Genomic DNA, 24,924 nt, shown 5'->3' with positions numbered 1-24,924 from the left:
CCTATAAATAAGGTTAACTAAGTTAAGTAAGTATATTATTATTTTTACCAGGCTTTTTATTATACTCCACCTTTTTTATTTTATTTAAAATAAATTATAAATCCTAATTAAATATATTAATAAGCTTTTTTAAAAGCTTAAGCTTAGGCTTAAGCTTATTTTTAATATAAATTTTAAGCTTAGTTTAAAAAGCAAGGTATATTATATAAAAAAGGATAAATAAGTAGTTATTATTATTTTTAGTATTTTTAAAGGGCTTTTAAAATTAAAGCTAAACTTTAAAAGCTTTATATAACTCTAAGTATAAGTTTTAGCTAGTAAATACTTATTAGGATTTAGTATATAAAGGTTAATTAAAATTAAATTATATTTAAAATAATACTTATCCTAGGCTTGTATATTTTTTTATAATAATTTAAAAAGCTTTAAATTAAACTTAATACTATAGTCTTGTATACTAGCTGCTAAGTAATAATAATTTATAAAAGGCTTATTAATAATAAGGTATAACTAGTTTTATTACTTATAAATAAAATGGTTATTCTAGGTTTATATAAAAAATATAATCTAGATTAAAATAATAAGCATGTAAATTATATATAAAATAATTTAATTAATTAAAATATTCTTAAAAAAGTGCCTATTTTATACAAGGGTTTAAAAATATACTTATTAATATAATTAGTATAAAATTAAAGTTATTATATAAAAACTTACTTAATATTAAAAAAGTAAACTTTTAGTTAATTACTTTTACTAAGCCTTAATTTACTAGTTTATAGTACTAGTTTTATATAAATAATAATTTTTAATAAAAATTTTAAAATAATATAATTATTAAAGCTTATACTAGGCCTTAATTAAAAAAATTATTTCCCCTTTTTAATTAAATTATATAAAGCAAGGCTGCCTTAAAGTAACTTTAAGTATATTTAAAAACTACCTAAGTATACTTATAATTATATAAAAGCTAATACTTATATAAACTTAAATAATATATTAAAAGTAGGTATTAATAACTATATAAATTTTAATATTATACAAAGCTAGCTTAAAATAGCTATTAATAAATTAAATAAAATTTAGCTTAAGTATAATATAAGCACCCTAGTAGCACTAAAAATTATATAAATATTTTTATATAGCCTTAAGTACTAGTTTTTTATATATTAAAAAAAGCTAATCTTGGTAAAAAAAGGTTATAAAAATAATATATATTTTAAATTACCTATACCTTTTAATTAATAATCCCTTGTTTTAAAAATAACTTACTAATATATTTTATTTATAACCTTTAATTTAGCTAGATTTAAGCTTTATATAAAAAGTTTTTATAATCTTATTTATTTTTTTTTATTAAAAATTAAATTCTAGGTTTAATATAATATTTTAAGCTTTATATAAATATATTTTAATATATAAGCCTAAATTTTAAACCCTTTAAAATATAAAACCTTAAAAATATTAACTTTACTAAGGCTAACCTAATATATTAAAACTTTAATTTAAGTATAAAGGGCTAAGTTATTATTTAAAAATATAATATTATTTAAAAATATATTTTATTTAATACTTTAATTATAAAGGTATATTTAAATTATATGCCTGCTAACTTTAAAATAGTACTTATATTTTAAGTATAAAGTAATATTATTAATATAAAAACTAGTTATAAAAAAATCTTTAATTTTTTTTTAATAAAAATTAAGATTAATAAGTAGCTAACCTATTATAAAGGCTTTAAGAATTATATAATAACCTAGCTATACTAAAGGTAAAAAAATTTTTTAAGGGGTAAATAAAAAGTGGTAAGCAAAGCAGTATACAATATTTATATAAAGCAGAGTTTTTGCGTGTTTGTTGATTTAGTCCTCCGTACGCCCCTAGCCGGCTCCCCGCTGGGCGACCCTCCCTGGCTTCCAACTGGCTACCATTTGGGGATTAGTTCCGAGCTAAATCAGAGAAAGCCTGCTTGCTAGGCTCTTGGCCAGGCACAGAATTCTGACGGCGGAGCAAATGAACTCTGACTCTTCGTCTAATAGTTCTTCAATCTCACCCCACACTTCTTCGGCAATAATCACTCGTCCTTGTCTACTCCGTACCCCAATCGTTCCGACAATTAGCCAAGAAAATGACGCAGGATCCAGCAACCCCAGCACCCAAACGCAAGAAAATCTTCGCTCGGAGATCCAGGACAGGCTGTAGGAGTTGTCGGTAGGGCAAGGCCGCTAGTCCGAAGAGAAGACCGGCTAACGATAGAAGGATCCGACATATGCGATGCGACGAATCACCAGGACAGTGCCAGAACTGCAGGGCGGCTGGGTGGAACTGTGAAGGCTATGACTTAGGCCGATTGCCCAAAGGACGCACCCGCTCCGAGACTGTCAGCGTCAAAGCGCAGCCCAGACCGGCATTGGCAATGACCTCTGACGAGCAAAGATCATTTTCCTACTTCCAGCATCACTCCATCGTCAACCTGACCGCTCTGTGGGTCTCCCCGCTCTGGCAGCAACATGTCCTACAGATGTGCCATGCAGACCAGGCCGTCTTCCATGCGGTCAACATGCTCAGCGCGGCGCATCAGGCGTCTGAGCTGCGCAATATGCGGGCTCTGGAAGGGTTGAGTCAGAGCCATCGGGTCTGTCAGTTCTCCCTTCAGCAGTCTGTTCACGCGATCTCTCTGTTGAATCAACGGTTGTCCTCGAACGATCCGGAGGTGCGCCAGATAGTTTTGCTGTGTTGTCTCTTGTTTGTGCTGTCCGATGTCTTCCTGGGACGGTATGAGAGTGCACGGGGGCATCTTCGGTATGGCTTGCGTATTATAAAGGAGATGGAGCGTACAGAAATTGTATCAAGAGTCGAGCCGTCCTTGGTCGCCGCATTCCGGCGATTCGATCTTCAAACAGACATTTACCTCACCGGACGCCAGGTTTTCTGCTCCAATCATCCACCTCTCATCCATGATGGGCCGGTTGAGCCTTATAGTACATTTTCCCCGGCACAACCTGCACTGGCCGAACTGCTGGGGTCGGGCATCGCCTACATCACAACCTGCCTGAGTCTCTCCGACATCGATTTCCTCGCCGATTATGCGTCTCTTTCCCTTGAGCATGCACGATCTTCCTCCCAGCTTAGCCAGGCCACTCAGCAATTCAAGGTATTTTGCCAGCAACGTCTCCCAACGCTAAATGCACAAGGCACAAGAAGCCTTGACCTTCTTCGACTCTTCCTCATGAGTCAAGCCCTTTGTCTCAAGATTACCATGAGCATAGAGCCCCTCCCTGATTACCTTCTGCCTGAGACACTTATCGTCCTTGAAGCCCATGAAGCGTTCATCGCTCGGTACCCAGACCTTCCCATGTTCACCGCTGACCATGGTGTTATTACGACGATGTACGTTCTCGCAACGCGAGCACCGACCCTGAACGCCGGGTTACGCGCAGTGAATGTTTTGCGCGCATGGCCACACTATGAGGGTCTCCTTAACTCCAGCCTCGTAGCAGCAGTTGCTGTGCGTGCGCTGAGAGAGCAGTTTGGAGCGAGTGAAGTCGAGATTGTGATGTCGGAGGAAGAGATTCTCTTCCTACGTCAATCGTAAGTTAGATTCTTGAAGGTATTCAGGAAGCAGCCTGTGCTGGCTTTGATACTGGTTTGGGTGTCTGATGTTAGGCTGTCTGGTGCCGTTACTCGTAAGATTCGCATCTGTCCAGCAACGTACTATACAAAACTTGGGTTAGAGAACCGCACCTGCGGTATGAAAGGCTGGATCTGACAACAAAAGGCGTAGACCGATCGATATCAGTCGCACCTTGCAGAATCCATTACTTACATTTCCCAAGCCCGCCGTGAAAACCGGACGAGTACATCCGCCCAACATGACATATGCGTCATCGCGAGTGTCTTTCTCCAAAATTGACCCCGGGCATTACCAGGATGGCTCGAATGTCGGCGGGAAAAGAGGATCTCCCTTCATCTGCGATGAGGCAAACACACTGTTTGTGTGGTTTGATAATGGATGGAACTAAGGAGAAACAGCGTAAGATCCATGGATTTGGCAGTTGTTTCCGAATCCAATTTCGTTGCATGAGACTGGTGGGAATTGGAAAGTTGCTGACGCAGAGTTTGGCAACTTTCTGAGATTCGGGATATGTTGGGCTTCTACCTAGGGGATGGGGAAGTTTGCCTAGCCAAGATATATATAGCCCGTCAACATACATACTGGCACTGAATGGAGTTAACCCACGGTATCATCCATCGTCTCAGAGAATACAGCCGCCAGCACCCTAGTGAACATACTACAGGCTCTCCGAAGCTCCTTAATTGTATATTTATTGATATCAGATCCATAAAATTTGAATCACACGCCTGTTCCCGTATCCTGCTTATGTAAAAACCAACAGCTGCCATCCCCGCATCACATGACATCACTGATAACAAAGATAAGCGACTCTTACCTACTCGAGTCTCGACACCGAACTCAAGCCCATCAGGAGAAGGCTACAGCATGAGCCATGCAGAGCTTCGACGGAGCCTCTCGCCCGACTGAGGCCGACGCAAGCCGTACAGCTTCCATCGCCGGGCGCTCATCTCGGACCGCCTCTCTCGGTGACAGCGGCTCGCTATTATCAACTGTAGCGCTAGAGCCCAACTCCGCCCCAGAAGCCTCACTTACATCGTCGTCAAGCCACAAAACCTCCGAAGACCAGACAGACGGGCCAACTATCGCACATCCCGACGATGATGGCTTGTTACGATCTCCTCTATCGCCCTTCGGGCCAGGGCCATATAATCCTCCACCGCCGCCCTCGATCAGCGAAGATGTCGGCGAGGAAGAAGACGAGGAGCCGCGGATCGCAACGTCATTTGAGCGGGACTCGATGTCTGCATCGGCGCAGAAGCAGCGACAAGTCTACCTAGATAGTGGCGGAGATGATGGGATTTACCGGATGCACAAGTTCTCTCTGTATGAGACGGCAACGTGGTTCTACATGGTCGGCATGGATTTGTCGGACACGAGGTTTCGCATTCTGAAGATTGATCGGACCTCTGAAACGGATGACCTGAACATAATCGAGGACGATATTGTTTATACGAAGAGGCAGATGAGCCAGCTTCTGGATGCAATAGACGATGGGAATAAGAGTTCAGGCGGCTTGAAGCTCAAATGCAGCGCTTGGGCTATACTTGGCTTTGTGCGCTTTACGGGGGCATACTATATGCTTCTGGTGACGAAGAGGAGCCAGGTTGCAATGATCGGGGGTCATTATGTCTACAAGATCGACGGGACGGAGCTGATCTCTCTCACGACATCTTCGAGCTCGTTGCGGTTTAAGCCCGAGAAGAACCCCGAGGAGGCGAGGTACATTGCGATCCTTCACAGCCTCGATCTCACCAGAGCGTTCTACTTCAGCTACTCTTATGATGTTACCCACACCCTCCAGCACAATATTGTTCGGGATCGCAAGCTTCATGAGGACGGCCAGCCAAGAGCATTTCGGCAGGATTTCAATACGATGTTCATCTGGAATCATCATCTCCTTGCGCCTGCCATCATGCATCTAAAGAACCCGTACCAATGGTGCCTGCCTATCATCCATGGGTATGTCGAACAGGCAAAGATGTCCGTCTATGGACGGCTTGTGTACATCACCATTATCGCTCGAAGGTCTCGATTTTTTGCTGGAGCGCGGTTCTTGAAAAGAGGTGCGAACGATCTTGGCTATGTCGCGAATGATGTAGAGACGGAGCAGATTGTCTCTGAGATGACAACGACTTCATTCCATTCGGCGGGACCGGACCTCTACGCAAATCCATTGTATACGTCTTACGTCCAGCATCGAGGGAGTATCCCTCTCTACTGGACGCAAGAGAACTCGGGCGTCAGCCCAAAGCCCGACATTGAATTGAATCTCGTTGATCCATTCTACTCTGCCGCCGCTTTACACTTCGATGACCTTTTTGCACGGTACGGTGCGCCAATATATGTCCTCAACCTCATTAAATCACGAGAGCGGACACCCCGGGAGTCGAAGCTTTTGAAAGAGTTTACGAACGCTGTGGAGTACCTCAATCAGTTCCTGCCCGAAGATAAGAAGCTCATCTATAAACCTTGGGATATGAGTCGGGCAGCCAAAAGCCGGGATCAAGATGTAATCGAGACGCTGGAAGATATCGCAGGCGATATAATTCCCAGGACCGGCTTTTTCCAGAATGGCCATGGTGTGGACACAGGGCTAAGAGTGCAGAATGGAATCGCAAGAACAAATTGCATAGATTGCCTTGACCGCACTAATGCCGCGCAGTTTGTTATTGGAAAGCGAGCATTGGGATACCAACTCCATGCTCTAGGTATTATAGAGGGTACGACAGTGGAGTACGATACGGACATCGTCAACCTGTTTACGGATATGTGGCATGATCATGGCGATAACATTGCTATCCAGTATGGGGGGTCACATCTTGTCAACACCATGGCTACGTACCGCAAGATCAATCAGTGGAGTAGTCATTCCCGCGACATGGTTGAGAGCTTCAAGCGGTATTACAACAACTCGTTCCTCGATGCACAGCGTCAAGAAGCCTATAATCTGTTCCTAGGAAACTATATCTTCTCACAAGGCCAACCAATGCTCTGGGATCTCTCCACCGACTACTACCTGCATCACGCCGACCCCAGATTCTGGGCGAACAAAAAGAAGCCCAACTACATCAAATGGTACACAGAAGAGAACTTGAAAGAGCGCGAGATGCCCGTCCCGCCAGCTCCGCCAAAGGAGCCATTATCTCGCTATGACGACTACTGGTTCGAATACTACCGCCCCCTAGCCATCTCCTCATTCTCCAAAATATTCTCATTCAAGATGAACTCCACCCTCCGCTACCTTCCCTTCCGCCCAACATCCACAGACGACTACAACCTCAGCCCCTTTGTGCCCCGCATTTCCCACGAACAACTCAACCGCGAACGACCCCAGCGAAGCGTCAAGATCCAAGAACCGGAACCCTCATCCAACGCCCCAGATCACCCTCACCAACCGTATACCACTGAAAGGCGCCCCGGGATCATGAAACCCATCTCGTCGCTCGGACCATTACGCTCCAACACGATATCCAGCCACCCATCCATGGATTCGTCCCTCACAACCAACACCCCGAGCAAAGCCCAGATTGCTCAGTGGACTCTCGGCCAGCTTGTCACCGACTCCCTGAATCCGTCCGTGACGAGCGCCGAAGCCGAGGAATACGAGCGCTATATAAACCACCCGCTTAAAGTCCCGCTGGTCGTGACGTCGGAAGACGAGCTAACGGCCGCATCAATACGTGAGCACGAGTCTAATCTTGATCTGGTCGAGTACGTGAATAAGTGTAATGTGGAGGAGTATACCCTTGGCGCGAACGCGGAGGAGAATCTAGCTGACTATGCGGAGTTTTTGAACGTCTCTGAGGAGGGTCTAACGGTTGTCGAAGAGGATAAGGATAAGAAGAGGTATAAGCGCTACGGGCAGTGGCTGAAGGGGAAGAGTCTTTTCAAACAGAGGGCGGAGACGTAGTGCCTACACTGGCCTTCTACACTACGAGGTATAAGGTAGACACAGGCAATTGATGAAGGTAATCATAAATCTGAAATTACGTGACGGATAGAATAAGCTAAAACGTGCATCTGCAACGCCAGAGATAGCAAGAGCAAAAAGAATGAAGAAGATACCGCCATCTACTCTTTATCACGAGGAGCTCTGCAGGGACAACTTTCCGTTGGTATAAAATCTGGCCACACCCAATGTCCCTGTCCATGCTTCGATTCGAATTGGGCGTCTTTCATCATCTCCTTGCGAGATTCTTTCTTGCGTCGGGGCCAGTTGGCGCTACTTTTGAAGTTCCGATACGCGGTATAACCAGGCAACTCACCCTCCGTATGCATGTATCGGTGATCAATCTCGCTAATGAGACGGGGAAGGATACCGAGTATTGGATCACCAAGCTCTTTGCACTTTTGGCAGAGAAGTCGACGATTTTTCAGGGTGAGATGCTCAATGACGAATTTGTGCAGGGACCAGTCCATGTTCGTGGCAGGATCCAGAGCACCCTTCCACCGGAAATCCATATACATGGCCTCGATATTCCTCAAGCGGCAGAATGGTAGAAATACTGCCTCGTGATCGTATGGGTTCCTAGCAATCCAAAACTTGAGGCGGTATGGAAAGGGCGCGCCATAGCGGAACGGCCATGGCCAGCGAGCGAAGTACACGCTCGTGCGGTCCTTTCCATCTCTCTCAGTCCAGGTGTATCGTTTCTTTGACCGGAACTTAAGCGTGAGCCGTTGGATTGATGATGCGTGGCCCAGCAGGTCCACCAAGTTGTTGACTTTTCGCCAAAGCACCATCATTTGTCCAGGGTCGCTGGGATCGGGTGCGTATACTTTGACAGGCACATTGGCCCTATGGAATGGGAAATGACCAAATCCTTTGCGAATAGCTGAACTGTATTTTCTAAGATACCATGATCGCCTAAGCAGCTTGTTCGAACTGGTCAATTTGGCCCGACCCAATTCGGCCCGACCCCAGTGTGTTCTGTCTCAGCTGCTGGGCTCATTGTGAACACCAGTTTTAGGTGGCGGAAAACATGGTGGGAGACCTCATCATAGAGTCTGCGACTAGTACGGAGGATCGAAATGGAGTTGTTTTCAGCTGATGCAGGAACGATAGAATCATATATGTAGAGTCGCAGCTCTGGTGGGAGCTTCGAGAGCCTTCCAAATCCGGGGTCGTGAGAAGCCATGGTGATCGGCTGTTTTTCGAGGCCCTTGCTTGGTGTGATGTGATGGAGAAAGAGAATATCTCAAGGGAAAAGGTGATGAAGTGATGAAATGAGTCACTCATTAGGTTTCTAACTAACAACATGGATAGGGGAGGGACACCGTCCCGATGAGTCGTAAGCACATGACCTGGTCGAATAAGCCTGTCTTAGCTTCTCCAGCACAGCAAGTGATGCATACTAGACTCCAGCACCACGATGAGGTGCGGGCTTCGCTGGGGACTCGGGGTTTGCAGAGAGTCAAACCGGGTGGCCTCTGGATGATCTCCCTCCCCAGGAATCAGAGCCAGAGAGCCTATAGAACGAGGGACAGAAACGAGGAACAAAAAAGCAAATGAAATGAAATATACAGGGGATAAGAGTTCAAGTGTCAGAAGGGCAAAGCCCAAAGCAAAGAATGGACTGGGAGGGAACCACCACTACCACCACTACCACTCCTCACCAGACTCCCACTCTCTTCCAATTCTCTCCTTCGCCTCCTGGATTCTCTTCTCGATGTCTTTCAGTGCGCGTTTTGCCACGATGTTGTCGCCCATTGATTGGAGCCATACTATGCCGTTCCGGGTACCATCGCTGGCATGACGACCATCCTCGACAGATTCCGACGCACCGAAAATAGTCGATGGCTTATCCCGTAGGACCAAGGACCCGGGAACCGTCCTCTTACTCGGCCAGATCGACCGTGGCTTGGCTGGCGACTTTGCTTTCGACGCTTCTTCCCCGCCTGCATGGCTACTTTCTCTGGACGGCAACAACGATGTTTGCGTGGCTCGAGATTACAACTGGAGCGTCCTCCGAATTGCAGGTCCTTCAGAAGGCGAAGGGGGAGAACCGGAGCTCGAGGAGGAGGTTTTCGACACTGACCGAAAGTAACCCATCTGTAAAAAGTTACCAGAAGGGGCACGTACCTAGAAAAGAACCCTATTCTTAAGCCTGTGGCGATCTTGGACAGGAAAACATCATCGGGACGCGTTCGCTGTTGTTTTACGGCCATGGACGGTCTCGCCACGGAAGGTGCGGTGGTGCTCGGTGTCCAGGGGCAGCCTTGAGGCGTGCAGAAGCTCCTTCCCATTCCAACAGGAGAGTACGAGCAGCAGGCTCATGACCATAGAGAGGTACGAAGGGCCTATACATCGCCATGACAAAGGAAAGGGGGTGTAAAGTGGATGTCTGTCCTGCCCACAAGAACATGCTGTTTTCGGCCGTGGCCTATTGTAACAAGCTGCAATAAGCGCGATGACCTTGTCCCTTCTCGAAGACCAAGCTTCCCAAACTGCGTTAATAAGAAGCTTACTTGACGCCCAGCTAGCAGTCTATGGCGTAGCCTGGTGAAAGGTCACTCTAGGGCTGTGGTCTCTCAGGGCTGCAGTTCCTTGAGACCAGCAACTCGCAGTACTTACCGCAGGTCTATTCTGTAATAATTGTTTTTAGTATGTCTGGAGAGCGCTCATTACCATCAATGAAACTGAAAGCTAGCCATGTTGTACACTGGGAGGAGGTCGAAACGAGGTACCTAGGGCTTCGCTCACTGCACACAACCCGACGAACACGGGTGAATGTGCGATCCAACCATATCCACAGCAGGCCAAACAAGCTCGATGTACAGTAGCTTAGGCCCTTTTATGGTCCTTGCTGAGAAGCTATGAGATTGACCATGAGGGGCGAGATGGTGTTGATGATGACTCATCCACACGTGCCGATGAGCCTCGGCCCAAATCGGACATCTCTCCAACACCCTGTCTCAGCCTATCTTTGCCTTTGCCATTGTATTTCCCAGGTCTGCAGAGCAGGCTGGTATCCCAGTCCGCACTATGGAGTACCTACCAAGCCTTCAGCAAGACTTCGATGAGCTCAAGCCATCCCTCTTCGGTAAGTCCAGATAGCTCCGCGGAGAACCCCGAAAGCTAACCACCACGTCCCGGTAGAGTTGCTCGCGGAACAACAGCTATCAGACCTCCTTCCTCCCTCGATACGATATATCCTTGCCATCGCTACACACCGTCATCCGCGGTATCTACTCCGGGTGCTTAACTCCTACGATGAAGTCTACGCGTTCCTTTCCCTCATCGTCGAGCGGTACTATCTCCGCAACTTTGGCGGTTCATTCACAGAGAACTTCTACTCGCTCAAACGCGAGCGAGTCCTTTTAACAAAGAATGGAGAGATCCCTCGCGCCCAGCTCGGCGCGCCTGGACCCGTCCGCGACAGCCTCAAACTACGGACTGCCGATGTATGGAAGAACCTGCTCATCATGGTCGGCATTCCTTACCTGAAGCGCAAGCTGGACGAAGGCTACGACATCCACGCCGCGCCGCAAGCGTCCCTGATCATGAGCGGCGGGCCTCGATATAACCCAAGCGACGATCTCCCACCACACCCAACAGTGCGCCAACGCCTCATGCACGCATACAAATGGTTCCTGCGCAACATCTACCCCTCCGTTAACGCAGCCTACTACTTCTCCATCCTCGCCTTCAACCTAGCCTACCTATTCGACAACACAAAATACTCCTCCCCCTTCCTTTGGCTTATCGGCACTCGCATCCGCCGTCTCAGCTCAGCAGATCACCACGCCATCGCAAAGATCCTAGATGGCAAGCCCCAAAATCCGCGCGGCGCGCGGACCCGTCCGGGCTCGGGATTGCTGGGCCTCCTCAGCCCGCAGAATATCTACCCGCAACTCCTCACTTCTCTCCGCTATTTCCTCCCGGCGTCCATCTTTGCGCTAAAGTTTCTCGAGTGGTGGCACGCTAGCGATTTCTCGCGCCAGCTTGCTCGCAAAGCCACCGATACGCTGGACATCCCGGCGCCTATAACGAAGGGTATGATCCCGCCGTCCGAACGAAAACCGAAGCCCTCGCAGAAACAAGACCCACAATCTCCTAAATCAGCACTCAAGTCCTCTTCATCGCCACGGAAGCGTATCCAACCACCCATCTCCGCCTCCTCATACCTGCCTATCTTCACCGTGCCCCTCCCACCAGCTGACTCCGACGCTGCCTCATCCTGCCCTATCTGCCTGAACCAGCTCACCAATCCCACGGCCTGCCAGACGGGCTACGTATACTGCTATGTGTGTATCTTCCACTGGCTGAACGGAGACCACCAGCGCCAAATTGATTTCATGAATGGGGATGGCGCCGGTGCAGCTTGGCAGGATGATTCCGGCGATGGTGAGGAGGGCGATGAGGCGGAGAAGACGCCAAAACAAGGGAAAAGTCGGGAGGGGAAATGGGAGAGTGGGAAGGGCAGGTGTCCGGTTACGGGAAGGAGAGTTCTTGGTGGGACGGAGGGGTTGCGGAGGGTCCTTATTTGATCTGATTTCTCACGACGTATGCTTTTTTGGAACATGTATAGCCACAACTTGAGCGCCATTTTGCATGAACATTCGCCTTGTTTCACGATTATTGTATATAGATTAAACTTGGCAGTGCCAACACTAATAACAGCATCATGATTGTGTATAACTTGTCTATTCAATATACCCATGCCCGGAACATGCTCACAGCCAATGGTCAATGTCGACATAACATCCGTAGAGAAAACACAATGCTAATATTAATAGTGAGGGCTCAACCAATCCTACCCCATCCTCACCAAAATACCCATTCTTCTAAGAATAACCCTAAGTCTAAGGAACATACGGCTCAGCGCCCTCCCCAAAAACAATCGCCGGCCGCTCAGCCGCAAGCTTGAGCACAGTCTGCGCAAAGACGGAATTCGCCCATGCAAACCAAGGTCTCGTATACTCGGCGATGTTGTTGACATCAACGGATTCGTGAACAAGGCCCAGCAGACTCGAGTTCTTGACCAAGTTCAGGCACTCTGTTATCTCGGCGTCGGAGTCGGAGGTTTGGGCTTGGATTAGGAGGGACATGGGCCAGGCGTTTTCGAGACCGACTGTGTTTGGGTTAGCTCGAGGTTTCAATTCGGTGATTGATTGGGGGCGAGAGAGGAGGGCTTACTATGTGGACCGCCGATACCGTGGAATGCAGAGCCTGTGAGGTAGTAAGGGTTCCCATCCTTGGATAGGATCATCTTGCGTGTATTCTTGTACACGGGGTCCTCCTTATCGACGAAGCCGAGGACGGGGAGAGAGAGGAGGGACGGAACATTCGCGTCATCCATGAAGATATGCGATCCGTAGCCGTCCACCTCAAACGCGTATACTTCGCCAAATTTCGGGTGAGTGACGATACCAGCGTCCTGGATAGCGCTGCGCAATCTAGTACTGCGGTCCGCAAGGTTCGTTGCAAGACCATCGTGTCCACCGGCCGCGCGAAGCATAGCAGCTGTCCTGTTGAGCTGAACCGCCATCTGCGCGTTTGCGGGGATAAAGAAGCCCATTATGGTTGCGTCATCGCTAGGTCTGAACGCGCTGCGAATCAGGCCAGTGGCGCTGTTCAGCGGGTTTCCGACTCCTGCTAAGCTCAGTGTTTCAGTTCCTAGCGTTGTGCTTCGTTGGAAGGTGTACTGGTTGGTGACGAACTGGCCTTCGGTGTTGAAGGTTGGTTGCGACTGTGCGTCTAGGACCGCGAGGAGGGTATCTAGTGCTGTGAACCAGCGGCTGGTGAGGAAGTCCGTAGACCCGGTATTCTCGTAAAAGTCCGTCGCAAGGCCGAGGAAGTTGGCGAGAGAGTCAAGCTCGTACTTGCACTCGAACACGACGGATGGGTCGTATGCTGGGTGGACCTGATCATCTTGGTTATGGCCCTCAGGTGGGATATTGCTCGGAGGCGGCGGCTGGAATGCATTGCAGTAGGGCGACTGTATGACGAACTCAGCCTGCGTATTGATTGCGCCCTGGATAAGGCTATAAAGGCGCTGGTCTTGGTTCGCCAGAGTCTGGTAGTTCGCCAATTGGTTTGTTGAATCGCGGAGCCATTCTGCGTTAATGTCACCAGTTACGACAAAGGTCTGTGGTCCGTTCCATTGCTCGGATTGCTTCTTGCTTTTCCTCGTCGCAGTTGTGGTGCCATCGGTATGCCAGCGTATGGTCGTGTCCAGGGTGTTAGGAAAGGCGTTGCGGAAAAGTTGCGCGAGATCTTTGTCGACCATGCGAGATGTGACATCTTCTATAACTTGTTCAACAGCAGATGAGTTGAATGTTCGGCATTCCGTCGCTGGCCTCTGGAATGGGAGGTTTAATGGGCCTCCGCTGTATGGAGGGCTGATAACACAGACATCGGTAAACAAACGTGACAAAGGGTAATAACAAGACTGAGAACCTACTGAGGGCTTTGAGAGTATGATAGGTAGTCTGGACACGCCCTTCTTAAGATCGCAGGCTCATCTGGCAGGGCTGCAGTTCCCCTTGTGCCCAGGCCGAGGATGGAGAGTGCGGAGACAAGTGCGGGGAGCGTCATGAGAAAAGAGCGAGCTCAGTTGACTGAGCTTGAAGATGACGAGAATGAATCTGAGAAGGTCCACGTAGTTATTTCCATTGAGGAAGAGGGGTAACAAGGGAATTGGATCCTGTGACTCGGAAGGTGTGGTATTTGTTGAGTTGCACATGGTGTGGCTGGTCTTGAAATGCGGAGAAGCGCGAGCGGATCTCCAACCCTGGCGATCATCCCCCTCCAAGCTCATCATTTGTCCTCGTGGTCAAGCGCCATTTCGACTGTTACAGTCCGTCATGATATTCGGATTATTAGCCTTGGGATTATTACTACATACTGACGTCGGACAGGCGATCAGACCTCTATAACAAGCATACTCCGTAGTTATGCCATTCTCGCGCTATCCCCGCCATGAATCATGCTTGAACCTCACTTCTTGCCAAAGAATGACATGATACTCCCTTGCCCCGCTTTGGGCCCAGCTTTACCCTTGGGTGCGCTCACTGCCGGCTTCTTCTTGGGCGGCGGTGGTGCAGGCTCATCCTCCGAAAATGACTCCCAGCTCGGTTCCTCGACAGTTACTAGATGGATATCAGTTGACTACCGGTAATTCTCCGACCAAGAGGGACTCACCAAGGTAGCCTTCGCTATCCTTCTTTACTGCCTTCTTCATCACCTGGCGTCGTCCTCTGCGGCGGCCGCCTTTAACCGTGGCTTCGACCTTGAGGTCCTCCTGTTTAGGGGGCGGTTTGTCAATGGTTTCTGGCTCCGCTGGAGGTTCAGTAACGTCCGGCATCTCTTCGTCTTCATCTACACTTCATTAATATTTCATGGTAGAAGTGCTTCGACGAACCCACCGTCATCTTCCATCATCTTCCTAAGCCTCTCCTCCCTTTCCTTTCTGCTTTCACGGGTCTCACTCGGGCCTTCCTTCTTAGTCTCTGGGAAGAGTTCTGCTTGCTCGTCTTCAGAAGCATCATCAAGCACAACTATTTACCGTTAGCCAGCATACCAAGAAAACGCATTAGCCTACTCACCATCTTCAGCACCGCTAGGGACAGCCTGTCAATTTGTTAGTACACAGAGTAGAAAGTGAAACAACAAATCAAGACACACCGAGTCAGCACCAGAAGCAGCAGATGTAGTCGACTCTTCCTTCTTCAACTTTGGTTTCGCCTTGGCGAAAGAGCTGAACAAGCTGCCGCCCTTTTCCTTCTTTGTCGGAGGCGCCTTATCGGTTGATTTTGCCGATGAGGCGGAATTCTGGCGCTGTAGAGGTTTTGAGGGTTCGTCCTTCTTAGCTTCTATTTTGCTCGGTTGTGAGAGTTCGGACTGCGCGGGTCTCTTCGCTGGAACAGTACTCGAAGGTGCGGGAGGTGGAGGTGGTGGTCGCACACCTGTCCTCCTCTGTTCGACTCTAAGTCAGCAAGATATGGTCTGCAACAGCATGCCGGTTGTAGGTAGACGGTACCTTGACATTCGGATTTTGTATCATCCCCCATTGCTTCCCGTACTCCAATGGGTCTTCTTGCGCATGATTGACGAGCATCTCGCGACCGACGTCAGTGAGCACATTGAGATCCTGCAATATCGTAGGCTGCAGGCTATACACGTATATGGAGGATAGTGATTCGAAAGTAGATTTTGCATCTACCACACCGTTAGCAGCTTTCCGAGGAACGCGGTCGGCATCACAGGAGCTCGCTACTCGCCTTCTAGGTCTTCCTCTCGCGCCAGCAGAACTGCAGATACGGGAACCTGCTCCGATTCGTCTTCCGGGTTGGGCATCGAGCTGCTGATATACGGGCTGCTCGGCATTATATCATCATCATCACCACCGCTGCCATTGACGGCGGCTCCATTCGTCGCGGGTTCGGCGGGTTTCGGGACTCCCGAGAGAACATAGGTCGCGTTGACGCTGGACGGTTTCTTGGAGTTCTCATTGTGGTGGAAGTCATACAGCATTCTTCGCACAGAGTCAGCATCATGACGTATCAATCCGCCAACCGGAAGAATACTTACTGCTTCGCGATCGTACTATGCACTCTCAATGCTCGACCCAGCGAGCGATATGTGACCTATTGATCCAAGTCAGGGAAGGAGCCAAAATCGCCGGCACCAGTACTGACCGTACGACGCTCATGGAGAATATTTTCCGCCAGATACTTCTTATAATCCGCGACAGCCATCTTAGACAGAATCTGGCTTCGCGGTCGTATATCGGAGATGCAGCGAGAGAGCATCGTGATCGACGCGTGACGCCGAACCACTTTACGCGTCTCAGTCAGCTGGTCTTGGCGGGCGGGTGCCCATCTCTTTCCCCGATCGAGAACCGCCATCTTGAAATCCACTCAAGCTCCTACGAAAAGGAAGACGCGGGTTTCGTCAAGGGGTCTACTGCTGGCACGCGCCTGCGGTCGCATGTGACATGATGGAGCCGACATTCGACATCCCCGACTCTACCGACTGGCTCGAAACGCCATTAACGCTTCTCGCGCCGTTCGAGTCCTTCCTCCGCTGTCAGGTCTGCAAGGACTTTTTCGACAATCCCGTGATTACATCTTGCAGCCATACCTTTTGCTCGCTGTGTATCCGACGATGCCTTAGCACGGAGGGGAAATGTCCTGCTTGCCGGAGCTCTGATCAGGAACTGAAGTTGCGTCGGAATTGGGCGGTGCAGGAGCTCGTTGAGGGGTTCAAGAATGCTCGACCGAGCATATTACAATTAGCTAAGAAGGCTAGTACCGGCGGGGATGCTGGTGCAGCTGTAGCCTCGGAAGAGCCCGCGTTGAAAAAGCGAAAAATAGAGCCCAATGGGAATGAAGTTGCCACAGATGGTCCTGCTGAGGACGGTATTCGCACACGATCACGAAGTCGAGGCGTTGCACGGCAGGCTCCGGCTGCTCCGATCGAGATCATGGATGATGTTGAGGACGACGAGTATATTCCAGGTGCGATCTTCTCATTGCGTTGATTAAGGTCTTTGCTAACCTCGAGATGCAGAGGATGGCTTGGTCCCATGCCCTATATGTGGACGAAGGATGAAAGAAGAAGCCGTTTTCCGACATCTCGACACATGCACCGGGGTTGCAGAGACCTCCAAGCCGGCAGCATTTGGGTAAGATCATGCAGCGGGAGACCCCAAAGGTGTTGGCAAGAGTGCTGATCGTCGACCAGGTCTCTAGCCTCTGGTTCACGGAGACCGCTCCCGGTACCTACAGGGAAACCTCCGGAAAGACTTCCAGCTATAAACTATTCTCTACTGAAGGATACAATGTTGCGCAAGAAACTCAAAGATCTGGGCATACCAAACTGGGGCCCGCGACCTCTTCTGCAAAGACGACACACGGAGTGGATGAATCTATGGAACGCCAACTGCGACTCCAGGACGCCGAAACCTAAACGGGAGTTACTGCGCGAGCTAGACATCTGGGAGAGAGCCCAGGGGGGAAGCTCCGTTACCCTCACCGACACAACGAGCTCTGTGATGAACAAGGACTTCAATACAGGGGAGTGGTCGGCCAATTATGACACCGACTTCAAGGCACTGATTGCGAATGCACGGAAAAGGAACGATGCTGCCGTTCGCTCAACAATACCCAATGCGTCACAGGACGGCTCGAATGCGTCGCAAAACACCCAGTCCATCGGGCAGTCGTCTGAGGCGACGACTTCTGCCCAGGCTGTGAACGAGGAAGGCTCAACGAATATCCAAAATATTGTTGTGAATCGCACAGAGGTCCAGGCCGTAACAGAATCTCCTCAAGCACTAAACGAAATAAGTGCTGCAGTAAAACTGCCAAGTAATATCGTGACGGAGACTGCGGTCCAAACAACTTCATCTGCACACAGTGATGCCTCAATCGATCTGCGCAATGGCCCGTCAAGCGAAGCCGAAGTTCAGAGATACCTCAATGACGGTAACAGCTAGGATTTTATCTTCTTCGAAAGCACCTCTCTGCTAGTCTTCCTATGTTTTAAATGAGCGATGAGTCCCGGGGCGTCAGGGCGTCGCTTCATGCATTCTCTTCCACCGACATCTGTGAGAGCTTCTCAATGCTGTCTTCCAAGGCAGACTCGACATTCTGTCCCAGTGGTGCTTTCCGCACAGCTCCCTTGGTCTCGAGGCCGAGATTGTCGAGCTCGGCAAGCTGCTTTCGGGTTTTTTCTGCTTCTTGCTCTTCCTTTGCTTCCCGCTCCTGAGATTCCAGCTCTTCGAGCTCGTCGTCGATCTCGCCCTCGTCGATTTGAGGCCCAGCTTCACCGATGATATTTCCGATCTCATCCACTTTAGACATCTCCTCACGCAGTTCATAAACCACATCTTCAACCCTAGAGACGTCACCAAGCTGAGCATTCAAGCCACGGAGAGCGCCCGTGCTGGTTTCCATCACTCTAACATATTCAATCTGATCACTGGCCTGCTCGATTTTGAGCTGCGTTTGCTCGAGCTGTGCCAGAGTATCCAACCGCTGCTGTAAATTATGTTCAGCGAGCTTCTTCGAGCGCACCGCAGCTAGGGCCGATACGCGGTTTTTCTTGCTAAGAGCGGCTTTAGCGGTTTCATTGAGCTCGGCGATCTTCTTCTCCAGACTCTCAACCTGTCTCGTCATTGTTGATGTAAGAGACTTGATGGAGGCAATAGCCGTGTCTTGCTCTGTGATCTCCCTCGGAGAATCATTCGTGGGCCGGAACTTGATAGTCTAGCTTATAATTAGCGTTGACCATATCCAGTAGATAGACCGCATTCATACCTTGCCATCGTAGGCGATGGCACCCTTATCGCGGGACAAATAAAGCAATAAAACATCCAGATCAATATCAGAGAGCTCGCTATTATCATCCAGTACCGTCCCGAAGCTTTCAACAAAGCTCTCTTTAGAGTAGATCAGGTCTGTTTTCGATGGACTTGCGCCCAGTACCTGCTTGACCAGCTTCTCTCCAGCCTCCTAAATCGCAATCAGCAACCACTTCTGTCTCATCATGACCGATATTTTGAGCATCGCGCATACCTGAAGATTACCCACCAGCACCAACTCCTGGTTCTGCAACCTGGGAGCATCAGGCCCAGATCCAACCACCACACCACGTATTTGCTTCAGCCCCCACGTCATAACATTCCACGGGCTCAATGCCGTAGTATCGATAAGACCCCACTGCGGTTTGCGCAGACTCGCGGCGCTGGCTTTATACAGCTGCACGGGTACCATGGTCCGATTCCACATGGCATCTTCCTGCAACGCACAAGCACGTTAGAAGCCGCTGAAGCCGTATCCTAGCGATGTACTCCGCAAAGGTGAACGTACAAGAACAGCTCCTAGCGCAACAGGGCGGCCGAACTCCGGGCTCTCCAAATCCCTAAGCAGCCCCTCGTCAGCACGCAGCGTCAAATGATTTGCCTTGCGCTGTTGCGTCGACCCATCGCCGGCACTCCGCGATAGCGTATGCGAGGAGATATAGCCGTTCCGCGCGGCTTTCGTCAGAGCCTGTTCCCATGCTGAGACGTTCACGTGGTAGCCGTCTGGGTTTGTTTTCTTCTGTACGGAGAAGTCGGAATAAAGAGAGGGGAGGCGGTTCCTGGTGCGCGGAGAGGAAAGAAGTTAGCGACAGGGACTGGGGGTGCTGTGAAGTTTCCACTGTACTTTCTGAATGATTCCTGGGAAAGGATGAAGTTGAGGAGCTCGCTCATGATTAGTATTCGTTCTTGGATGTGAGGTGAGGCGGAATCAAATGTTTATAAGGCTACCAGCGTCTTCCCCGCTATGAGGTCGCCCAGTTTGCGCCCGGTGGTACTTGGATCTGATGTTGGCCGTGGATCATTCTTTGATTCCACCACGAGGCCTTTGTTGGCGCCTTACCGATAAGCAGCAGGAAATCACGTGCGATGATCCCTTCCCCGTCAACCGCCACGGAGCATATCCGAACTATATGGATGTACAACTACAAAGACAGATGAAGAGTGAAAGCGTTATACAGCCTCACGTGAGACCACTTCATAAAAGTCTATTATAATATTTAGCCTGCGATAAGGCTCGTTTCCATTATCATCATGTAGTTATGCTCGTTCAAAATCGTCACTTGGCACGCTATCCCCATCTCTCGTGGTCTGGAGTTGAGCCAGAGTAGCTGTGTCTAAGGGGTTAAGGTTGCCAATCAAGGACCTTCGGTTCATGCGTCGGTCTAGCTTCTCGCTGGTTTCCTCGTCGTCCAAGGGATCCGTACTGCCTGTTTCCTCCTTAATATCCAACCCTCTTGCTTCGAGATACCCAACCTTCACGGAGAGCCGGAGGTTATCGACGAAAGTCTGCATCTCTGGCATAGGGAAAACGCCATCACTGCCCAGTACATCCGCGTAGAGACGTTCGGCTTCCTCGAGACAGGCCGAGGCTAATGCTGGCTTCCCAAGCCTGAGCCACATATCGGCGGCGAAAAGGCTCCACATGCCAGCCTTGCGACGGCGGCCACCAAATCGTACCCCGTTTGGAGGTGGTCGCGAAGCGTAACATGAGGATATCCTTTCGCTTAGAAGGCCTTGCCCGACAGACTCTACCAAGCCAAGGTCCATGGCCCGCATGGCCCATTTGGCTGCGCTTTCGGCTGCTGAGCCGCCTCGTGATCTCAGCAATTCGACGGCCAACGTAAGGCAACGTAGTGTGGTAGGGGCGTCCGAGCACCGAGTGAGATAGGAATAGCAGGCAGTGTCGAACATTTGGTCAATGGCCTCGACTTTAATCTTCGAACCCGCCCCAAGAGGGTTTAATAATGTGCTGACGGCGCACATTTCGTACGCACCTGCATGGTATTTCCAGGCTTTGTCATTCGCATAGTCCGAGCGTAAGAGCTCATAAGTAGATGCGGCCAACTTCCAATCACGAAGCATGAAAGCGTAGTCTGCCATCTTCCTCAGGATAGCTTCAGAATGATCATAGTGGTAGTAGCCTTGAGACACATTATAGTTCCCACTTGCTCCGCCTGAGCCCGAACTTGAGCGAGAGCTCGATCCAAAACCGGCCCATTTGCGCGACATTGACATAAACCGGCCACTGATACCGCGTCTTCGCGACGCTACCTGATCGTTCCAAACAGCAACCCTGTTTTCCATGAATGGCACAACAGACTGTGCGATGAGTTCTCGAACAAACCCTTTGATTGCCATCACGTCAGAATCGAAGAGGTATAGAAGACCGTCAGAGTCAAGGTCAACAAGTGGTTCTATTAAAGTTAGCATGTTTGGCTAAAAACAGACATCGAGATACCCGCTTACCTGGCCTTTCAGAAAGCCGCTCTGATGGCGATAACCACTCGCATTCTGGAACTTGCACACTATCATCGTCCGTCACCACACACTGGTTGCTGCGTAGCCTCAGAAGGTGACAGTGTAAACCAAAGTGACGCTTCATTTGGTCATAGAGTTTGGTTGAGGCGGTTATATCATCGCGATCCTCGTCGTGAACAAGAACATAGTACCGAAGGTACTCTGGATGGATCCACTCCGGCACTTTTCGTTGCCCATTGTTTGTATCGGCATACAATTGTCGAAGAGATTCCAGGGGGGCTGAGTTGCGAGAGCTAATAGCAATCACACTTGCTACAGGGTGACGAAACGTTTCATGAGGTGAGACGGAGGCGATTGACAACAGTTGCCGTAGATATAGCTTATATAGTGGTGACGTTGAGGAAAGACCTACTAGATCTTGAGGATGTATTGCCCCGCTTGGCGGACCGTCTGTTGAATCCAGCTGCTTAGCTAGGACCGCCTCAACCTGGGCTAGGGGCGAGCTCCGTCCCTGATTTGGGTCGTTGGGAGCTCGGCATATCTCCCCCAAGTCGACAAACCGCACCCCATAATCTTCCCAGCCACGGCTTGACCCAATACTGTCACGGATGACCAGTTTCCCTGGCACATTTTCTCCGAATGGCCGAATCAACTCCCAGAAACCACCCTTGAAGCCCTTTTGCCGCACCAGCTCATCAGTGTCGGGTGATGAGTAGACGCCAACAACTGGGGAGAAGGACCGAATAATCAGAGATCGCGTATCAAGAGCGGAATCAGCGCGCCCATCTAGAGGTGAACCCAGCGACGTTCTCCCTATTTGGGGTGTCGTGGACCTGACGGATCGAGCGGAGGGGGAGCCAGATCGAATTGGAAGATCGGTGGTGTTCGAAAGCGGGATGGTCGGAGGCGAGGCTATTCTGGGCTCAACCCTTTCCGGGTCTAAAGACGCGGACGAGTCGCGACGCTCAGGGTATCTCGTCTTGGAAGAGACTCGAGGCACGCCGGGCGAGAAGGACGGCGGAGGTTTGACCGGAGCAGCATCTCCGGGCGATGTCATCGACACCGATTGGATTCCGACAGGCGAAGAGTAGGAGAGGTAAATGAGGCTCTAGACCTAGCCCATCCGAGGACGTAGGGGGATATAGAAGTTGCTAAAACAATGGTAGGGAGTTTATATCGAGGCGAAGGTCGGAGATTCTTGAAGGTAAGGTTGCGGAAAGGCGACGGCGATATGGTACAGTAAATAAGGCGAGAATGCGCGGCGGTTCGGGCGAAGCCAACTCACTGCGCATGAACGTGGAGCAATTCTTCAGGACAAGCGGACGCACATCACTCCAGCTATGAACCAGATGACAAACTCAGGAATTAGCCACACCACAGAATCGCTCGCGACAAGAACTGTTCCAGTGCTGCACCTGGGATGTTGGAGGACTCGTTAGAAGCCAATGAAGGCGGTGATGATCGTTGACTGCCGCTGGCGGTAGGTATTGCTGGGCTTTATTGAGGTGACTCAATGCTCTTCAGGCATCCCAGCGATTGACTTAAAAGCTCCCATTGCCTCCGTCTCCCTCTGGGATGACTCTCCCTTTATGTTCGCTTCTTTATCTTTTCCTCTACAATTCTCCACTAGGCTAACGCGAAGAGCGACATTTTTTACCAGACACCCCTCATTGCGACAGCCCCTCTCACGACACACTCCACGCCAACTTGCTTCGTACAGCAATTTTATGAGCCGTCGTCAGGTCGCCGAACCCCTCTGTCCGCGCGCAACAAAGAGACGGCGAATTTCCGCGGCTACACCCGTGGAAGTCGACCTTGCAACCATGAGCACAGCCGCGGACGGTACCTCACAGAAGCTCCCGAGTATACAGCTCACTCCTCTCGAAAATACGCTGAAGGATCTTCTGCTCGACGTCGCTCAATATATTAGAAACCGTGGCACAGAGAACACACATGGAGATGGCACGGAGACCATCCTTAGGTTCACGGGTGGTTGGGTGCGGGACAAGCTGCTGGGAGTGGGAAGCCATGACATTGACGTTGCGATAAACAATATGACCGGTTACCAGTTTGGGACTATCCTCAAGGAATATCTGGATATTCCGGAGAACATGGAGAAGTATAAAGGGGAGCATGGAGAAAAGGCACTTAGCCTCCATAAGATAGAAGCGAACCCGGAAAAGTCCAAGCATCTGGAAACAGTGACAACAAAGATATTCGGCTTCGATGTGGATTTGGTTAATCTACGAAAGGAGGCTTACGATGAGAATAGCCGAACACCTCAAATGGAATTTGGGACCGCGGAGGAAGACGCCTTGCGCCGAGATGCGACCATAAATGCTCTCTTCTACAACCTGAATGAGTCCAAGGTTGAGGATCTTACGAGAAGAGGTCTGGACGACATGCGGGATAAAATTATTCGGACGCCGATGGAGCCATACCAGACCTTCAAAGACGACCCTCTTCGAGTGCTGCGGCTTATTCGCTTTGCTAGCCGGTTGGGATTTCGCATTGACGAAGACACCGAAAATGCCATGCAACATAGCGATATTGGCTCGGCGCTCAAGCTCAAGATCAGTAGGGAGCGCGTAGGTATTGAGGTGCAAAAGATGCTTCAAGGCCCTGATCCACGTGGAGCGCTTCACGTCATTGATCGACTTCACTTGTACCCCATCATTTTCGCCAACTATCAGGACGATGCTGCGCCAGACTGTTCAACCTGGTCTCTTGGCTACGATGCGCTTAACCGCCTCTTATTCTCAGCGGATGAGTCCGGAGCTGTTGGTCGGGTTCGCGCCTTGCTTGTTCGTGACTCGCTCGAAACATATTATGCTTGGACAATTGCTGCATTCGCTCCTTGGTCAGCGATTCCCCCACGTATTCAAGGAACCAAGCCAACAGTTCCGCGCATGGGGGAGGCTGCAAGGGACGGTTTGCGGGCGGATAACAAAATGATCAACATACTAAAGCAAGCAGCCGCCCACTGGCGAATTGTTATTGATGTGAAGACAGCGCTTGTCGAAAACCAGATGCAAGGAACGCCCGCGGAGATCCGGCAGCAGGTTGGGTTACACATCCGATCATGGACCGCGGACTGGAAGTTCTGTGTGCTCTTGTCCCTCCTCCAAGAAATAATGCAGGGAGGGGACTTTGTTCAAGGTGAGACCCTACCTCTCGTGCTTCCAACTGCAAGAATTGTCACTTACACACCAGCTTCTGCGGTAGTGCTGCATAGTTACGACCAGTTCCTTTCCTACATTGTAGAGCAGGGCCTTGAAGGCGTCTGTGATCTAAAGCACATCGTAAAAGGAGATGAAGTTATGAAGGCATTCGGTGGAAAGAAGGGGCCTTGGGTCTCGAAGGCTCTGAGGCTCGTGATTGAGTGGCAGTTGCTGAACCCGGACAGCCAGGACAAGCAAGAACTGCTGAAGTTTCTCGAATCTAAGCGAGAAGAGATAGGCGTATGAACGCAATAATATCGAAAACATACTACAACGC

General features: G+C 49.7%; 11 protein-coding genes across 11 annotated transcripts; 6 read left to right on the top strand and 5 right to left on the bottom strand.

The window, feature by feature from the left end:
- Positions 1 to 2,272: 2,272 nt before the first annotated feature.
- Positions 2,273 to 3,598, top strand: DSM5745_06055 (uncharacterized protein; the record flags this gene model as incomplete). Its single annotated transcript, XM_026748071.1, has 1 exon — positions 2,273 to 3,598. The coding sequence occupies one exon, from the start codon at positions 2,273 to 2,275 to the stop codon at positions 3,596 to 3,598; it is 1,326 nt and encodes a 441-aa protein (XP_026603903.1).
- A 913-nt stretch (positions 3,599 to 4,511) lies between these two features.
- On the top strand, positions 4,512 to 7,550 carry DSM5745_06054 (phosphatidylinositol-3,5-bisphosphate 5-phosphatase; the record flags this gene model as incomplete). The annotated part of the gene is made up of 1 exon (XM_026748070.1): positions 4,512 to 7,550. The coding sequence occupies one exon, from the start codon at positions 4,512 to 4,514 to the stop codon at positions 7,548 to 7,550; it is 3,039 nt and encodes a 1,012-aa protein (XP_026603902.1).
- A 161-nt stretch (positions 7,551 to 7,711) lies between these two features.
- Positions 7,712 to 8,380, bottom strand: DSM5745_06053 (uncharacterized protein; the record flags this gene model as incomplete). Its single annotated transcript, XM_026748069.1, has 1 exon — positions 7,712 to 8,380. The coding sequence occupies one exon, from the start codon at positions 8,378 to 8,380 to the stop codon at positions 7,712 to 7,714; it is 669 nt and encodes a 222-aa protein (XP_026603901.1).
- Positions 8,381 to 9,333: 953 nt separating this feature from the next.
- DSM5745_06052 (uncharacterized protein) lies at positions 9,334 to 9,684 on the top strand (the record flags this gene model as incomplete). Its single annotated transcript, XM_026748068.1, has 2 exons — positions 9,334 to 9,375; positions 9,457 to 9,684. The coding sequence occupies 2 exons, from the start codon at positions 9,334 to 9,336 to the stop codon at positions 9,682 to 9,684; spliced, it is 270 nt and encodes an 89-aa protein (XP_026603900.1).
- Positions 9,685 to 10,622: 938 nt separating this feature from the next.
- Positions 10,623 to 12,127, top strand: pex12 (ubiquitin-protein ligase peroxin 12; the record flags this gene model as incomplete). Its single annotated transcript, XM_026748067.1, has 2 exons — positions 10,623 to 10,680; positions 10,737 to 12,127. 2 exons carry the CDS (start codon positions 10,623 to 10,625, stop codon positions 12,125 to 12,127), a joined length of 1,449 nt encoding a protein of 482 aa, XP_026603899.1.
- A 315-nt stretch (positions 12,128 to 12,442) lies between these two features.
- Positions 12,443 to 14,177, bottom strand: DSM5745_06050 (glycoside hydrolase family 125 protein; the record flags this gene model as incomplete). Its single annotated transcript, XM_026748066.1, has 3 exons — positions 12,443 to 12,711; positions 12,777 to 13,981; positions 14,044 to 14,177. 3 exons carry the CDS (start codon positions 14,175 to 14,177, stop codon positions 12,443 to 12,445), a joined length of 1,608 nt encoding a protein of 535 aa, XP_026603898.1.
- A 402-nt stretch (positions 14,178 to 14,579) lies between these two features.
- On the bottom strand, positions 14,580 to 16,339 carry DSM5745_06049 (uncharacterized protein; the record flags this gene model as incomplete). Its single annotated transcript, XM_026748065.1, has 10 exons — positions 14,580 to 14,731; positions 14,784 to 14,960; positions 15,008 to 15,139; positions 15,188 to 15,212; positions 15,267 to 15,557; positions 15,622 to 15,699; positions 15,761 to 15,800; positions 15,859 to 16,116; positions 16,173 to 16,228; positions 16,280 to 16,339. The coding sequence occupies 10 exons, from the start codon at positions 16,337 to 16,339 to the stop codon at positions 14,580 to 14,582; spliced, it is 1,269 nt and encodes a 422-aa protein (XP_026603897.1).
- A 242-nt stretch (positions 16,340 to 16,581) lies between these two features.
- rad18 (E3 ubiquitin-protein ligase RAD18) lies at positions 16,582 to 18,081 on the top strand (the record flags this gene model as incomplete). Its single annotated transcript, XM_026748064.1, has 3 exons — positions 16,582 to 17,101; positions 17,154 to 17,268; positions 17,328 to 18,081. 3 exons carry the CDS (start codon positions 16,582 to 16,584, stop codon positions 18,079 to 18,081), a joined length of 1,389 nt encoding a protein of 462 aa, XP_026603896.1.
- Positions 18,082 to 18,166: 85 nt separating this feature from the next.
- Positions 18,167 to 19,839, bottom strand: DSM5745_06047 (putative vacuolar sorting protein SNF7 family protein; the record flags this gene model as incomplete). The annotated part of the gene is made up of 5 exons (XM_026748063.1): positions 18,167 to 18,853; positions 18,905 to 19,099; positions 19,163 to 19,384; positions 19,457 to 19,727; positions 19,793 to 19,839. The coding sequence occupies 5 exons, from the start codon at positions 19,837 to 19,839 to the stop codon at positions 18,167 to 18,169; spliced, it is 1,422 nt and encodes a 473-aa protein (XP_026603895.1).
- Positions 19,840 to 20,205: 366 nt separating this feature from the next.
- Positions 20,206 to 22,483, bottom strand: DSM5745_06046 (TRAPP III-specific subunit 85 family protein; the record flags this gene model as incomplete). The annotated part of the gene is made up of 2 exons (XM_026748062.1): positions 20,206 to 21,362; positions 21,415 to 22,483. The coding sequence occupies 2 exons, from the start codon at positions 22,481 to 22,483 to the stop codon at positions 20,206 to 20,208; spliced, it is 2,226 nt and encodes a 741-aa protein (XP_026603894.1).
- Positions 22,484 to 23,249: 766 nt separating this feature from the next.
- DSM5745_06045 (tRNA adenylyltransferase) lies at positions 23,250 to 24,893 on the top strand (the record flags this gene model as incomplete). The annotated part of the gene is made up of 1 exon (XM_026748061.1): positions 23,250 to 24,893. The coding sequence occupies one exon, from the start codon at positions 23,250 to 23,252 to the stop codon at positions 24,891 to 24,893; it is 1,644 nt and encodes a 547-aa protein (XP_026603893.1).
- Between the last annotated feature and the right edge of the window lie 31 nt (positions 24,894 to 24,924).

The sequence above is a fragment of the Aspergillus mulundensis genome (assembly GCF_003369625.1).
Source record: "Aspergillus mulundensis strain DSM 5745 chromosome Unknown scaffold_5, whole genome shotgun sequence".
Classification (NCBI taxonomy): Eukaryota; Fungi; Ascomycota; class Eurotiomycetes; order Eurotiales; family Aspergillaceae; genus Aspergillus; species Aspergillus mulundensis.
Note: the sequence above shows the minus strand (reverse complement) of the source record. Positions and strands in the feature narration are given on the sequence as shown.